Genomic DNA, 14,997 nt, shown 5'->3' with positions numbered 1-14,997 from the left:
GTCCAGGCACGAACCCGCACAACGGTTACACGAGTATATCACGCGTGCTGGCGCAGTCACACCGGGATTGGCCTAGAACTCACGACGAAGTCTGTCGAATGTACGAGTAACACAATAAATCTGCAAGAGACTTTTGCAATTAGCCAGCGACCAAATTGCTACGCAGCTGTGTTTATATGCGCCATTGACTTCGACACCCCACGTCCACGACGCGACAACCCATCTTTACTGTATTCGCACACTCCGTTCTGTAGACATACTAGCCCACCTTCGATTACAGCATGGTTCACCTTACACCAGGGCTATCACTTCGCATTCACGCTTTGGCACTTTCATGTCTTTTGAGCTGTGTTGCGACGCAATCATATTCGGCTTCTTTCCTCTACCCCGAGTCCGCTTCTTCTGTCTTGACCATCAACGCCCATGATCAACTAAATGTCAAATGGACGTCCAACTTCGATCAGGCCTTCTTACATATGTGGTGCGACGATGACAGTGGGACTGGCGAACAGGCGCTATGTATGTCCTCACTCTTGTGTATACCCTCGGTTACCATTAGCCATAGCTAACGTGCCATGTGGCATGGAAGGGTTATCGACTGAAGTCAGCACTATCGGCAGCATAACATACTCGCCATCAGCCGAAAACCTTACTAGGCGTAACTGGAACACACCCGTCGCATGCCACTTCGACATCCTGCCTTTCGTAAACGACACGAATGAGCAGGAAGGCCCATTCCTCACAATCAAGTCAGACAGCGATAGCGCTCCAACTCTTTACGATCAATCGTTCACATCGCCGCTAGCTCCTACAACCAGTATGACGACGATGATCTCCCTGCCATCCTCTTTCGCTATTACTTCGTTGCTAGTCTCTAGCGTAACAACGGTATACGGTCAATCATCCACATCACTCATCGCATCTACTACTAGTTTGACGACGATCTCCATGTCGGTCTCTTCATCCACTAGTTTGTCGCCTGTATCCAGCGTAATAGCGGAGAGGGACAACAAGACACTCTGGGGTGATGCGATAACAGGAATAGCATTGGGCGCAGCATTCGCAGTGGTGGCATTAGTAACAGTAGGATGGTTCTTCTGCCGGTACCATCGGAGGATAAAGGTGTTAGAGACAAGAATGTCTGAAGCTGGCGGCCCAACGGGACATCCGTCGCATAGATCGATACCTATACTACCTGCGGAGAAGCGCGACAGGCCACAGGCTGAGTTGTCTGAATTGGTGGCATAGAATGCGGGAACCGATGTTTTATTGTTAAGAGTCGGACTGGCCGAATCTCAAACTTTGTCAGCGTTACCTCCCCACGCTCCATGTTCGCCCTCCGCCTTTGGCTTCCCTATCCTCTCTAGCTGCGCCTTCATGCCCGTACTCGTTGCCATAGTCTTCATGGCCTCATCACAGTAGTCTACACCGTCTCGGAAGTAGAAGTTCTTGCCGAAAAGCTCCACAGTCAGACCCCAGTTGTCCTTGCCCGCCACCTTCTTTCCGTTAGCGTCCTCAATGTCTCCTCCATCCACCACCTTGACCACCGCGTTAACGACTGTCTCCATGGGTGTCATGAAGCTCTCTGGGAGGGACCCCCATTCCTCTTCACTCAACAGGCCGGTGCGAACGATGCTTGGGCAGACCGTGAACGTCCTAATGCCAGCGTAGTGGTATGCTACTGTGATAGCACGGTTAAAGTGGATTACTCCCGCTTTTGCACCAGAGTACATGGGGCCGAACTCGGCTGGATAGAGTCCACCACAACTCGCAGTCATGACTAGGGCCGCGTCATTGTTCTCTCTGCCGTGCTTGGCCATGGATTTCCGGAAGTAGTGGAACGCAAGCCATGAGGTGTTTATCACTGCCGTGTAATTGACATCGACTACGAGGCTGTTTGGTGGTGGAGGCGGCGCGTCGAGAGCATGTTCTTCGTAGAAGTCTAGGTGTTGGCGATCAAGTCAGTTGATGTCTGATTTGCCATACGAACAGGATTGCTACGCACTGTCTTTTTCGGCGATGCCAGCGTTCGCGAAGACGAAGTCGAGACGACCTGACATTGACCATGCTGATTCGAAAGCTGCTACTAGCGAGGCGTAGTCGGCTACATTCGCCTGGTGAGCGTGCCCATTCTTGAGCGAGGACGTGGCTTTCGTGAGATTATCAGCGCTGAGGTCGACAAGGTGCAGGTCCCACTCTTCATTAGTACGAGCTGCGAGGGCTTCAGCAACAGCGAGTCCCATTCCACTAGCCCCGCCAGTAATGAGAGCTACTTTCTTGACCATGTTGAGATTGTTGAGTCGAGTAGATGAGATTCTTGTAGAGAGTGAGGAGGTGCCAAGGGCGACAGTGTGATAGTGAACAGCCAGCGTGTGAGTGTTGAAGATTGGATGGTTTGGGGTGCAAGAAGGAAGTCGTTGGAATTTATAGAGTATGCGTACGAGGGCGACCAGCGCGCTTGAAGAACTAGAAGGGCTGAAATGAATAGTACTAAGGTTGCGATATCCCTGCTCTGCATCAACATTCCACCGTAACAAGGTTGCGATATGTGCGATGAAGGGCACTTCTGCGAGCACGTGATGCCAAGGTACACGCTAGAGCCACTCCTTGTGTGCATCGGCGTGAGGACGCCGACGTCATTCTGACTCATTCTCACTCATTCAGCGCCGGCTTTACAATCGGCCGGTGGCTGAAGCGCATCCTCGCGTAGGCATCCGGGTCTAATGCGCGAATGTGCCCCGAGATGGTAGCAAATGCGGCGTCAAGGTTGCGCATCATGCTTTGGATGGCATCGTCAAGCGCCGGCTTTCTCGGACTAGACAATGCAGCGAGAAAAGGCGCCTTTTCATATTTAGACCAATACGCCAGTCAAATCTGTCTGAATAGGGTCCTTTCTTGACGAACTTAGGCCCGTACTTGGACTTCAGCAAGTGAACCCGACGTTGGTTGGGGAGGTCAAGAGGCAGACTGTCCCTTATGCTGTCCTGTGCAGACTTCTTCTCCACCCGACCGCGCTGGTAGTTATGTCGTCTCTCCTCCTTCCGTAGCTGGCGCTTCGACAATCTGCCGCCTTGGTTCGACATGCCGCCGTCAAACGTCTGAGCAGGGCCTCAAGCCTCGCCACGAGGACTAGAGTGTGGTGTTGTGGGCAAGGCGCAGGAACTTCGGTGGTGAGAGAACTGCGGGTCGGGGCCTGAGCGGCGGTCGTGGGAAAGCGACTGTCTCGAGTAGGCGTCGATGGTCAGGAAGTCACCATGGCGAGAGAGCGTCGTTGGTCAGGAAGCGGCAATCGCGGGTGAGCGTCGACGAGGGAGCCGCGAAGTTGATGGCTGGTGTCAGAATAACGCGCATCGTGGCGCTCTACTCTAATGGTGATCCTGCGACGTCTTGGGCTCTCGTCCATTTTTTGCTGACGAGTAGCATAGACGCGATAAAGGCGCGCAACTAGCGGGTGCGATCAGCGGATACATGCCAGCGGTGATGTCGCGGCTCCGGCGTTATTGTTGTGCGAATTGAGGGCGGGTTTGGCGGGCCAGAACAAACAACCACAATTGCGGTCGCATCACTCTAACAACCGGGCCATGCAGGCGCTGGCGAAAGAGCATGGACGCACATGACAGCGCGCGTTCGGGGCGGAGGTGTAATCGGCGTCAAGGTAGAGTCACGAAGATGTAGTCGGGAGGATGTAGGTGTGAAATTGATGATATAATCGCAGCGGCTGCCTGCTTGGCGCAACAGTGTTGTCAGATGTGCACGACGTCATTCAAGATATGATGCAGGTGTGGCTGCATGAGCAGTGTCAGAGGCTGCAGATAAACGAACGATTATTGCTAAAGTTCCATCCGAACCCAGTGTCTGCCAAAATGCTTTTGCACGCATACATGTTGGCATCGAGATGTCGCAAGCCAGCGTAAGCAGGGTGGAAAGGATAGGCTCGTCTATCCGTATCGAGTTGCGTTAGAGCAGCTAAATAACAAGACAGGATATCGGATAGACACGGTTTGAAAAGCTCGCAAAGGCTTTCCTGTGGAGGTATATTAGAGAAGACATTGAAGACATCTTGTTGAGGGAAGAGCGACTCAAGTCGCTCGTGCAGATCGCGCTGCACAACACCAGTTGTTTGGATCTTTCTAGGCATGGAGAGGCGGCCTTGCTCGCACCTGCGATGAACTGTCGCAAGCGATCGAGAGCCGCATGGCATACTTCTTAGATCAAGCAACGCGCAAAAGCATCAATTGAGGATAGCGCGACCAACAGATTCAAGATATTCTTCAAGGTAGGCCCGAACTTGAATCGTAAGTGTGGGACCGTTATCTCGGTCGTTCACGTCGGCAGTATTGATGCGCCCGGGTTCACGCATCCTAGCCCCCGCAGTATTTCTTCTGGAATCTCAACATCCCCGAAGGCTTGGTTCTGCATCCTCACTCGTTCGTTTTCCTTGTTCAATTCGCTGCAGCTGGTAATACGGAAAGAATGTTGTCGTCAACTCCCCTCAAGACAGCCGCATGGCTCGCATTCACAGCTTCTTTGAGCTCAGCCACACCCCAGTATGGCACTTCTCCAAAGGTCCAGTTCAAGCACTGGCCTGCTGAGGCAGCGACTGCCCTCTCCACCATGATCGCAAAGAACGCCAATCAAAGCAACTATGCGGTCTTCGACATGGACAACACCAGTTACCGCTACGATCTCGAAGAATCGCTTCTTCCTTTCCTTGAGAACCGTGGCATTCTCACGCGCGACAACTTGGATCCCACCCTCAAGTTGGTCGATTTCAAAGACACTGCAAACTTTACCGAATCGTTGTACAGCTACTACAACCGTTTGTGCGAGATTGACGACTTCGTCTGCTATCCATGGGCAGCACAAATCTGGTCTGGCTTCACACTACGCGAACTCAAGACCTATGTGGATGAGCTTATGGCATACAACTCATCCATTCCCACGAAGTACTGGGACGGTGACGAAGTCACATCCAGCAGCGTAAACCCGCCGAAGGTGTTCCGGGGCCAGGTCGAGCTCTACAATGCTCTCATGGACAATGGCATCGCCGTCTATGTTATAAGCGCTGCGCATGAGGAGCTTGTCCGCATGGTGGCCAGCGACCCGAAGTACGGATACAACGTACCACCTCAAAACGTCATTGGTGTTACCACCGTCCTGAAGAACGTTACCTCCGGCGAGCTCACCAACGCTCGCAAGCAGATCACAGAAGGAACCTACAACGAGACCGCTAATCTCGACCTGGTCGTGACTCCGTATCTGTGGACACCTGCTACATGGTTTGCCGGAAAATGGGCTGCTATCCTTACCTACATCGATCAATGGAAGCGCCCCATCTTGGCTGGTGGTGATACTCCCGGAAGCGATTCGTACATGCAATTCCACGGGGTCGACACAGCAAAGGGTGGTGTGCATCTGTGGATCAACCGTAGAGACGCGTACTTTGAGCAACTGCAAGAGGAGATCAGGAACAACACTCAGGCGCAAATTGCTAATGGGAGGGAGGTTACGGCGGACAAGAACTGGGTTGTTGTCAAGCCCGAGGAGATTCTGTAAATATGTAATGCAAAGGTGGAGAGGCAGAGATGCGATGAATAGTGGCGGATGAATGGTAGCCCGCACTCCAGGGCTGCCAAAGAGACAAACCACGCTAGTTGACGTAATTGCTCGGCTAAGCTTTCTTCCAGCCCGCTTTTAGTCTTCCCCTTCTCGTGCCTGTTATCGACGCATCAAGCTCACCAACCACCTCACTCACCCACGCGCCGCCACTAACCATGCAAATGACGCGTAAAATCAGAGCGCATGCGTGAAGGGATAGTAAGTTGCGCCCTCGTTGCCTTCCACCTTGTCCTTCTTCCCATGATGATCCCACATTACACTTGAACCGAGATTCTTTAGTTCTGGCCCTTCCTTCGTGCGCCTCGTGGTTTGCGAAAGCTAGCCCGGGTGCACTGGGTTGGGGCAGACTTTGGTTTCGATGCGCGAGTAGAAGATAGCTCTGATTTGCACAATATTGCACCAGTAAACCCATTTCGGATGTTATCAGTACTAACGGAGACCAACTAGTTCAACGTACAATAATGTAATATAGTAGTATCTAAACCGCTGGCACGATGCAAAACGAATGCCGAAAGAAAATTCATCGAAAACAAAACCTAGCTGTTATCTTTCGATCAGAACCACATCAGCGTCTGGTTTACTCTGATCATCTTCCCGTACCTCATCCGGCTGCTCTTTTGGCATTTCGGTCTTCTTTTCCGGTTCCTTGTACCAGACTTCACTTGGGTTTGCCAAGATACTCTTTTGCAGCGCGTCGCTGAACATCTGCATCACACTAGACGCGCTCGCATCTTTGACACGAGTCTTTCCCATGGTTGTGTAGTGCCTAACGAAGTTCCCGTTGCAATCCGATATATCCTTGTTGGTGGTACCAGGACGAGATAACATATCCTGGCGGAAACCGGGCCACCCTACCGCATCGTCGCAGGGTATCGTAACGATCGTTTCTGGCGTCTTGTTGAAGTCGTAGCGGATGTATTCTGAAAAGGCGCGCTGTTCGTGGCTCCATTCGTATCTCCATTTCGCGCATCCTTTGTAGCGTGTTTCGGATGTACAATCGCGCCACGCATCCAGTAGTTCCAAAGTCGTGGACGAGTTCTGCGCAACCACAAGGCCGGTATTGAGGACGCGCATGCCCTTGCTGTCCAGGCTAATCGAGCCTTCATCGCGGATTTCTTCGGTATCCCATGGAAGAGCTATGGATGTGTGCTGTTTGATGCCCCAGCGATTGAACATCCACTCGAAGGGGACGTCCGGATGCGCTATTGTAACGTCGGCATCCATTACAATCACGAACTGATATTCAGGTATCAGTTCGCGCAGAACGTGGGGTAATATCCACGTGTTGTAGTGGTCCTTCATGTCGAGCGCTTGATAGAACTTGTAGTCGTAGCCATGGACCATGGCGTACAGATAATGGTTCATGATTGAGTTGGAGACCAGGCCGGCGCCTGCGGTCTTGAGGTTGTCCCAATCTAAGCGTTCTGGGTTGAGAAGCTCGTTCTCGCCAGTCGGCACACGCGTGTCGACGTCCACTATCAGGACCGTTTTGCCCAGAGGCTTCGTCCAAATCGTCTCACTTCCACCCTCATAGTATGTACCGGACGGATCGACATATCCGGTCGCGCTCGGATCGTGTTTTATGGACGCAAACAAACTGGCAACCGTGTCTCGGAGGGTTGGGTTCGATGATCTACACTGATTGTTAGTGAAAGAAGCTCTACAGCAGGACCTGGATTGACATACGGACGTGTGATCCTCGCCACGACGAATACACCTTGGTCGCGGAATGCATAGAAAGAGAGTGTTGCCACTATTACGAAAGTGGCAATGGCCACAATATAGGTACGTTGCGCAGCGAGCATGATCAAAGGAGTGACAACCGGGGAGACAAGAATGATTGCCTGACCACGAAACCTACAAGACAACGAGTGTTCAGAGGAATTGGATGACGCAGGATAGCATTAGCGCTACGGGGAGCGAGTTTACTATCATCAATTCGTGCCATTACGCCGAGCTCTCCAGCAATGCGCGTCGCTGGTTCCAACCCTGCCATTTAGCGGAAAGATACACGGTCAATCCATGTGCTACGAGCTAGGCAAGCTCCCATCACAAGAGATATGATGAACACCGCCGGCCCGTACGGTACGCAAGCCGTTGCGTTTGAGGTTCCTCATGGTAGATTTGACGAGCGGTTTCCCAAGACCTGCAGGTAGCATCAAACTTGTCGACTCTACGATCGCATTGACACATCATTATGAGAATGAAACGCCTCGTTCACTCGCTTTGGGATTGTACGGCAGATCCCCAAGGAGGTCCGTGGTATGACCGTTTACTGATCGCGATCACGGACACACCAATCGTTGAGTTCTCGGCCCCATCCGGTTACGTGTAACGGCTTCGCGATTGTGGCTGACGACAAGTCTCATGGAAGCTACTAGTGTCGTCGACAGCGTTCTCATCTGATCTCAACAAGGTATGCAAATGGCTGTACATAGCTAGAACCAAGTACGATGCGCTCAACCCCTTCACACACCTGGGCAGATACACACGGTGGTGCTTTTGTCAGTATGAAACAGAGGCTTTATGTCGCAACTCCATCCCATTGCCATCATTTGAACACGCCCGAAACACGAATGTTAAAACAGTCTTTCCACCATAAATCGTGGCGGACTGTTGAACGTAGTATGATTACTTCGGTAGGAACGTGACGGAGAAGAGGCCGCGCCGCGGATGCGCAGTAGCGCCGATTGATAGATATATCCCGACGCTCCCGGCGCCTTATTTCCTAGTCAAACTCGACTTTATTAATCATGCGCACAATGCGCAACGCGTTCGTAGAGGTCAGTCTTTGACAAAGCTCCGCATACGCTTCTAGCATCGGTGTTGCAAGTTGTAGCACACTCAAACTAGCGAGGTGATGCTGAACTGAACGAACCGACGCTTAACTGTACAACAATTGCTATCTCGCGCGATGTTACAGATTGCTTTCACATGTAAACAACCACGTAAGGGCGCACGTAAGAATGATGGCATGTCAGCACTAGTGCGCGATGTTCAATCCCATTCGCAAGACACGGCAATTCGCCATTTTGCATCTACGACGATCACAATTGCGTACGCCGAGATAGTTCTGTCGCATTGCGTATACAGTATTGCGTATTCACGTACCTCTCATGGCGTTATAGCCCTCCCATTCTCTACTATTCAGACTCTATCCTCTTACTGTAAATACTACTGCACGTAGTACTCATCGAAGATGAACTGTCAGGATGACCACAAGTCCTTTTGGAATACTCGCCCCTGAATATATTGTTCGTTCGAAAAGGTGCCGTCCAATTTACCGAGATTGCTGTCTGACCAGAGTCTAGCATGATATCGTACGTGTTTGTGTGTTGAAGAAGGTAGGCGGGATGGAAGCTGGAGAAGCGCCAAGCATCTCGTGACCGAGGCAATTACATAATCACGTTCAAGCTTCCGATCTCCGCCCGCACTCGCTTTCGTTCTCGAGAGCGTGATCCAACCGCGCCACCCCAGCCCGCATTCATCCATCCACTCACGTACGGACGGGACGTGCATCTGAGCTCGCACGAATGCCTAGGTTTGGCTCCAAGAAGACGCGTTCGGGATGCGCACAGTGCAAAGCCAGACGCGTCAAGGTAGCTTCCCCTTCCAAGTCTGTCGCGTCAGCGTATACTCACCCACATTCAGTGCGATGAGAGTAGACCATGCGGCGCTTGCACTAAGTATCACGTCGAGTGCAGCCTTCTGGGGGTTGCAAGCCAAAGTCCAAGTCGTGTAGACACAACATCTCCACGTAACGATCCTACCCCAATGAACGCGTCAACACCCACGAATGGAAATGGAACAACGCCACTGGACACGGGTCTAATCCAAGAGGGGAGCGCATCTCCATTATTAGCAGGTGTCTCAGAAGAAGGCTGGATGCAGGACTTGGAACTGACGCACCATTATACCGCACATGCATATCAAACTATGCCGGGCACCGAGCACGTGAAGCAAATCTGGGGGCTCGCTGTTCCACAACAAGCCTTCAAGTATCCTTTCCTCTTACACAGCATACTAGCCTTTTCCGCGAACCATCTCGCTTACATCAACACTTCCAGGGCCACACACTTTCGTATGGCCGCCTCGACACATCAAAGCGCAGCACTGACAGGGCTCAACCAGGCCGTTGCCAACATTGGGCCTCTGAACTGCCATGCTATCTTCGCTGCAGCATCAATGACCGTTATCAACGCATTTGCTGACGCGCATGCGTACAACTTGGACGTTCTGGTGGAGATTCTGCAGCTAGCACGCGGCATGGATTATGTACTTACCAGTGTGACCGACATGCTGAGAAAAGGTCCCTTCGCAGCCATTGTCCGGCCTGCTGAAGAAATGCCTAAGCCACCGTCCTTGTTATCTGCCCTTCTCGTGGACATCCAAGCGCTGAGCTGTCCCACTTCTGCAAATCCATCGCCGGACGACATCAATGCGGCTAGGGCGGCTGAAGTACTCCGAAATGGTCTTCAGTATTCGTTGGAGACTTCTACTCATCCAGCCTTGCGAGCGACGATGATCTGGCCGATCGCCGTCGCGCCGGAGTTCATCGAAGCGCTCAAATCGAGGACACATCCTGGAACTAGGGCCATCTTCAAGCACTATTGTCAACTCATGGAGTATGCAAGTACTGACTTCTGGTTCTACACAGGATGGAGGGGCATCTCGCAACACTTGTGATGTGTTGTACATGGTAGTCTCCCACATGGTCTCCGCAACAAAGGAGCAAAAGCATCGATGAGTTAGTCTAACAAACTCTTTTTCGATGTCCAAGACTCTGACATCGACAGGTTTGCAGACTCAAAATGAGATGTGAAAGTACTCATATCACTACCCGCATTCCACTTGCGACTCAGCGTATGTCTACTGCTTTTCACTGCAGCGTCTCATTGCCACACTGCCGGCTGGGTCAGCCTCTGGAAGCTCATAGTGGCTTCCACTCTAGTAATTCGCAGTAGTGAATCAACATCACGAACGCATCGTGTGCATATAAGCTCCCTGGTGTTGTACCTTTCAACACTCACATCCATACACGACCACCCCCTACTTCTTCGCCCAACCAACCTGCGCTCTACAGCTACCCGACTACCAAAGTACAAGTTACTGCACCTAAATTCGAATATGTCAGGCGCATCCTTCTTCAAGGCTTTGGGCCTTGCACCAACGGCATCGGAAACTTCGGTTCGGTCGAGGTTCAAGATTTTAGCTCTAGCTTATCATCCCGACAAGACAAATGCAGTCAACAAAGCAGTAGCTACTTCCCGTTTTGTGGAAATACGACAAGCTTATGAATATTGCATGTCTCACCTCAGCCCGGAAGAAGAAGTGGAAGAAGACTACGAAGATGAGGATGATGATTCGGACTGGCGAGGCAAGCTTCCTGCCGGGATATTTGATGCGAACAGCGCATGGTGGAACGGACTACAGGGCGATGAGCCCATGGCTATCTTGAAATGGGCCGAGGCTTGTCAAAACGCCCAACGCTTCGCTGCCGTCAAGCTTGATGAGGCGGAGCAACGTAAGCTCAACGTCAGTTATCTTAAGGCCTACGAAAACTTCGAATACTGGCGTCGTAAGCATATTGAAAGATATGACGAAGAGGACCGCATACAGCAGGATATCAATGCTCTTCCAGAGCGTCTTCAGGTCCACGTCCGCCGCTCTCTCGAAGCTAAACGAGCCGAGCAGGATTATTGCTATGAACAATACCAGGAAGATCATGACGAGGAACAATACTTTTGGGAGCAAGAGGCCTTGGAAGATCCCGATTCCATACCTATGCCGACCGACACGTGGCGCTACCGTCACAATGCGGTAGAAAATAGCGCCACCCCCAAACAGCACCTCGTAAATTTCAGGATACAGTGCGCGGCAGTCGAGAAGCGCAACATAGAATGGAAGGAACAAGGCATCGAGTACTATCCTCAAGTGGAGATGGATCGCCGTGCCAGGAGGCGCAAAGCCACGGAAGCTAGGCTTCTCGAGGATGTTGCGCGCGCTGAGAAGCAGGCTCGCGAACTAAAGCTGATCAACATGGCCAACTCCGCGAAGCGTGTTGGCCACCTTGCCAAAGCAACCGCTACCGAGCTGATAGACGATGTCATACCTCAGTGCCTGGAAGATAGTCCCAAAGACGATGCTGTACCTCACAGTCTGGAAGACGGTGTTGAGGATGAGGCCGCATGATTCACTCTTTACTTAAACTATCAGCTATCGGATGTTGGGCATGATGGCAGCGATCTCTCATGAATTTCGCTCTAGCACTCATGGTTAGCCTTGCGTGCTCCAGACGGTAGGGTGGTAGACCTAATCAGAAAGCATCCATCAAGTCTTGCTGCATTACTTCAAGTTTGTCTTTCTGCCTTCTATTGCGATGAGTTTTACACGCGCTTTCTACTGTTCTATCAAGTCCAATCAGATCTCCTTTGTAGCATAATTTGCCCCAACACTGTCTATGCTGGAGTTACTCCCCACGCTGCTGGCCTCATGTCAAACTCCGAAACCTCCGAAACGATCTCCGCCGCCTTCGATCCATAGCACTGTCCCACAACCCATAGCGAAGTGTCGATACCCGAGCTAACTCCACCAGCGGTCACAATGCGCACACCCGCCTCGGTAGTGCCCGCATCCGACCATCGTTGCCTCACAACGTTGATTTTCGAATCACCGCCCGCAGCTTCATCAGCGAGCGTCTTCTGCAGGTCGAGCGACAGATGATGTGTTGTGACGGTACGGCCTGCAAGTACTCCAGAAGCCGCCAAGATGAGGCCTCCAGTGCAAACAGATTGCAGAAATCTCTTGCCCGTCTCTTCCCTTGGCTTCGTGTTCGAGAATCGTCGAATAAGCTCAGCCAACTCTTTGCCCTCTTTGCTGCTGATGAGTTGTTTGATGGTATCGTCGTGCGCGCCGGGAATGACCAGGATGTCGTATTCTTCAATGCGGCTGGACATTTCGGCGAAAGTGGCATTCGGCAAGTAGACCATGGCTTTGGAGATGGACGTGACGGGGCTCTGATGGGCGAAGGTAGTTACTGCGAAAGGAGCTGGTTTACTCATGTCCATTTCCATGTCGTGGTAGTGGCAGTATATCTCGGCTGGACCTGAGAAATCCAGGAGGTCGCCATCTGGGTAAATGTAAATTGCAACTTTGAACTGAGACATTGTTGTGTTTGGTATTGAGTGACTGTATGGCTTCATGGTTTTATATGTTCTTGCTTTTCCCTTTTATAACCACCGGCTCATCTCTAGTGTAGTGGTGTGCCTGATCTTTCGTACCACGATGTGCCCGGATCGGATGTAACTTTGTGTCCGGCTTCCGCGATCGTCAAAGAGTCCGCTCCGCATGTTGTACCACGAGCAAGTATGCACTGATTACTGTAGTCTAATACCATCGTGCGATGCGTAATTAGTTTTTCTTTGCAGAGCCGAAGACCAGATTCTAGTCATTCATGCACGTGTGAACATCGGGTGCTGCTGATGTCTGCTACACAAGCATAGTAAATGCGCATGACGAGGGCGCATGGTGATCGCGCTCAGACATGATTGTGTCGCACGGAAGATGCCTATATCAATACAGCGCCCATTGAGAGATGGTGTGATCGATTGAAATGAACGCGGTTGAAATAATTGGAGATTGCTGCGGCCTATGTCCCAAACCTAGCACCGAATTCTGCATGCACTGCCTCAACATGCCCTACTGTTCCTCTACCTGCCGTGTCGCAGATGCGGAGAAGCATGCACCGCTGTGTGGTACCTTGCAATACTTCGGACAGAACGCTCGCCCGTCCTGGTTATATTCTCGCTGTATTTACTTTCCAGTTGACTGCTCACAGCCACGTTTTGTTTGGCTGAAGTATTACGGATTACCTTGCCAGCGGCACATCGACCGCGAGGACCTAAGATTGTTCGTAACCGGTGTACCTTCCGGTGGGGACGCAACTTTTGACTGCTTCCGCGAAGGTAACAGGCAACTGCGTGATCGGATCACAGTTCGGCATGACGGTAACGCTCTTGGTAACAAGCAACCCTACAACCAATGTGTAATGGCATCACTTGGTCAGGTGGCTGGTGAGTATTGGAGAGGACCGCTGTTGGCTCAGTCTTACAGGTATCGCGTTGATGACGACCTGCATCGATGGCCTACGGGGGATCGAACCGAGGCGAGTGAAATCTTGATCCCCGTGGATCTCGATGCTACATCTCTGGCGCCGATTCTCTCATTCATGAAATGGAGGGCGACGTCGACGGATGACTATAACTTGACTATCGCTGCGGAGGACGCGACGCTTAGAGCGACTATCGTAGGGAGCCTTTCTCCAAAGAAAGCTTCACCGAAGAAGAAGAAGAAGTGAAATCCAGTCGATGGTATATCGGTCGAGACGGAGGATGAGACGGAGGGCGTTATTAGCTGCAGGAATACGCCTGCCGGCGGTTGGGCGAGGACCTGAACTAGCCGTCGGTCAGGAAGAGAGTGGATTACTGTACTTGGAATGGACATGATAAGCGTTTTCAATGGTGATGTTGCGCAGTAAAAGTCGCCTACAGTGTGGGGCCTGACGACGTGAAGGTCATCCTGATATTGCGCACGTAAGCTGACACTAATACTTTCAAATGTGATCGTCCTGCTTGTGATGTAGGATAGTCGATGTCTGCAATGTATGAGACGACAAAGACTAAAAGATTTCGCGAAAGACAAGTGGCGAACCATTGATGTCGCTGTGACGAGGGTTGTAAACTGATAAGTGTGCCTACCTCGAAGATGTAACATCTTGGCTTAGCACATATAGCGGAGCCTGCAAGCCGACTGCATATCGAAGCAGCTTATCTAGGCGCTAGAAATTGTTCTAGATGATCCTCACCCATTGTTATGGGTCGATAAGCCGTGGGTGTCGTTGCAGTGAGGCCTCGCGTACCTAGAATTGCCTGGTCGATCCGCAAATGCATGCAGATGGGACTTTCATGGCCCACCATCCAGGCAGACGGAACCCTTATGATTATAGTTTTTGGAGAACAAGTAAGCGACCCATTGGTAAGAAGGTACCTATGATCAGCATTGACTTCATAGAGACGAAGTGATGCCGTGTCATCTCCGAATGATCTTACCTGCCTCGTGTTGCAGTGGTGCGCATGCTGACACGATAACGAGCTTGGAAGTCTTCATCCTTCCCACATCCGAGTATTCTTGAGCCGACACTTGCCCTATGGCCTTATCATGTTCCTCATCTTAGCATACGCGATGGCAGCAAGCGCCCAGACGCGCTGCGCCGCTGGCCAAGCTTCGATGCACACGCGACGAAAGCACCAAGGCTTCGCACTCCTCTACACAAACGTGGATGATGATTCCCCACAGTGTTCTGTTATCCATGTCTGGTCC

At 51.6% G+C, this 14,997-nt stretch overlaps 7 protein-coding genes across 7 annotated transcripts; 3 read left to right on the top strand and 4 right to left on the bottom strand.

Moving 5' to 3' along the window:
* Nucleotides 1-896: 896 nt before the first annotated feature.
* Nucleotides 897-2,285, bottom strand: J4E79_003674 (uncharacterized protein; the record flags this gene model as incomplete). The annotated part of the gene is made up of 3 exons (XM_049352566.1): nt 897-1,186; nt 1,316-1,942; nt 2,006-2,285. The coding sequence occupies 3 exons, from the start codon at nt 2,283-2,285 to the stop codon at nt 897-899; spliced, it is 1,197 nt and encodes a 398-aa protein (XP_049212945.1).
* A 367-nt stretch (nt 2,286-2,652) lies between these two features.
* Nucleotides 2,653-3,083, bottom strand: J4E79_003673 (uncharacterized protein; the record flags this gene model as incomplete). The annotated part of the gene is made up of 2 exons (XM_049352565.1): nt 2,653-2,815; nt 2,905-3,083. 2 exons carry the CDS (start codon nt 3,081-3,083, stop codon nt 2,653-2,655), a joined length of 342 nt encoding a protein of 113 aa, XP_049212944.1.
* Nucleotides 3,084-4,473: 1,390 nt separating this feature from the next.
* J4E79_003672 (uncharacterized protein) lies at nt 4,474-5,556 on the top strand (the record flags this gene model as incomplete). The annotated part of the gene is made up of 1 exon (XM_049352564.1): nt 4,474-5,556. The coding sequence occupies one exon, from the start codon at nt 4,474-4,476 to the stop codon at nt 5,554-5,556; it is 1,083 nt and encodes a 360-aa protein (XP_049212943.1).
* Nucleotides 5,557-6,162: 606 nt separating this feature from the next.
* On the bottom strand, nt 6,163-7,424 carry J4E79_003671 (uncharacterized protein; the record flags this gene model as incomplete). The annotated part of the gene is made up of 2 exons (XM_049352563.1): nt 6,163-7,252; nt 7,306-7,424. The coding sequence occupies 2 exons, from the start codon at nt 7,422-7,424 to the stop codon at nt 6,163-6,165; spliced, it is 1,209 nt and encodes a 402-aa protein (XP_049212942.1).
* Nucleotides 7,425-9,555: 2,131 nt separating this feature from the next.
* Nucleotides 9,556-10,305, top strand: J4E79_003670 (uncharacterized protein; the record flags this gene model as incomplete). The annotated part of the gene is made up of 1 exon (XM_049352562.1): nt 9,556-10,305. One exon carries the CDS (start codon nt 9,556-9,558, stop codon nt 10,303-10,305), a length of 750 nt encoding a protein of 249 aa, XP_049212941.1.
* Nucleotides 10,306-10,923: 618 nt separating this feature from the next.
* On the top strand, nt 10,924-11,811 carry J4E79_003669 (uncharacterized protein; the record flags this gene model as incomplete). Its single annotated transcript, XM_049352561.1, has 1 exon — nt 10,924-11,811. The coding sequence occupies one exon, from the start codon at nt 10,924-10,926 to the stop codon at nt 11,809-11,811; it is 888 nt and encodes a 295-aa protein (XP_049212940.1).
* Nucleotides 11,812-12,077: 266 nt separating this feature from the next.
* Nucleotides 12,078-12,821, bottom strand: J4E79_003668 (uncharacterized protein; the record flags this gene model as incomplete). Its single annotated transcript, XM_049352560.1, has 1 exon — nt 12,078-12,821. One exon carries the CDS (start codon nt 12,819-12,821, stop codon nt 12,078-12,080), a length of 744 nt encoding a protein of 247 aa, XP_049212939.1.
* Nucleotides 12,822-14,997: the final 2,176 nt, after the last annotated feature.

The sequence above is a fragment of the Alternaria viburni genome (assembly GCF_023758015.1).
Source record: "Alternaria viburni strain BMP 2772 chromosome Unknown scaffold_6, whole genome shotgun sequence".
Classification (NCBI taxonomy): domain Eukaryota; kingdom Fungi; phylum Ascomycota; class Dothideomycetes; order Pleosporales; family Pleosporaceae; genus Alternaria; species Alternaria viburni.
Note: the sequence above shows the minus strand (reverse complement) of the source record. Positions and strands in the feature narration are given on the sequence as shown.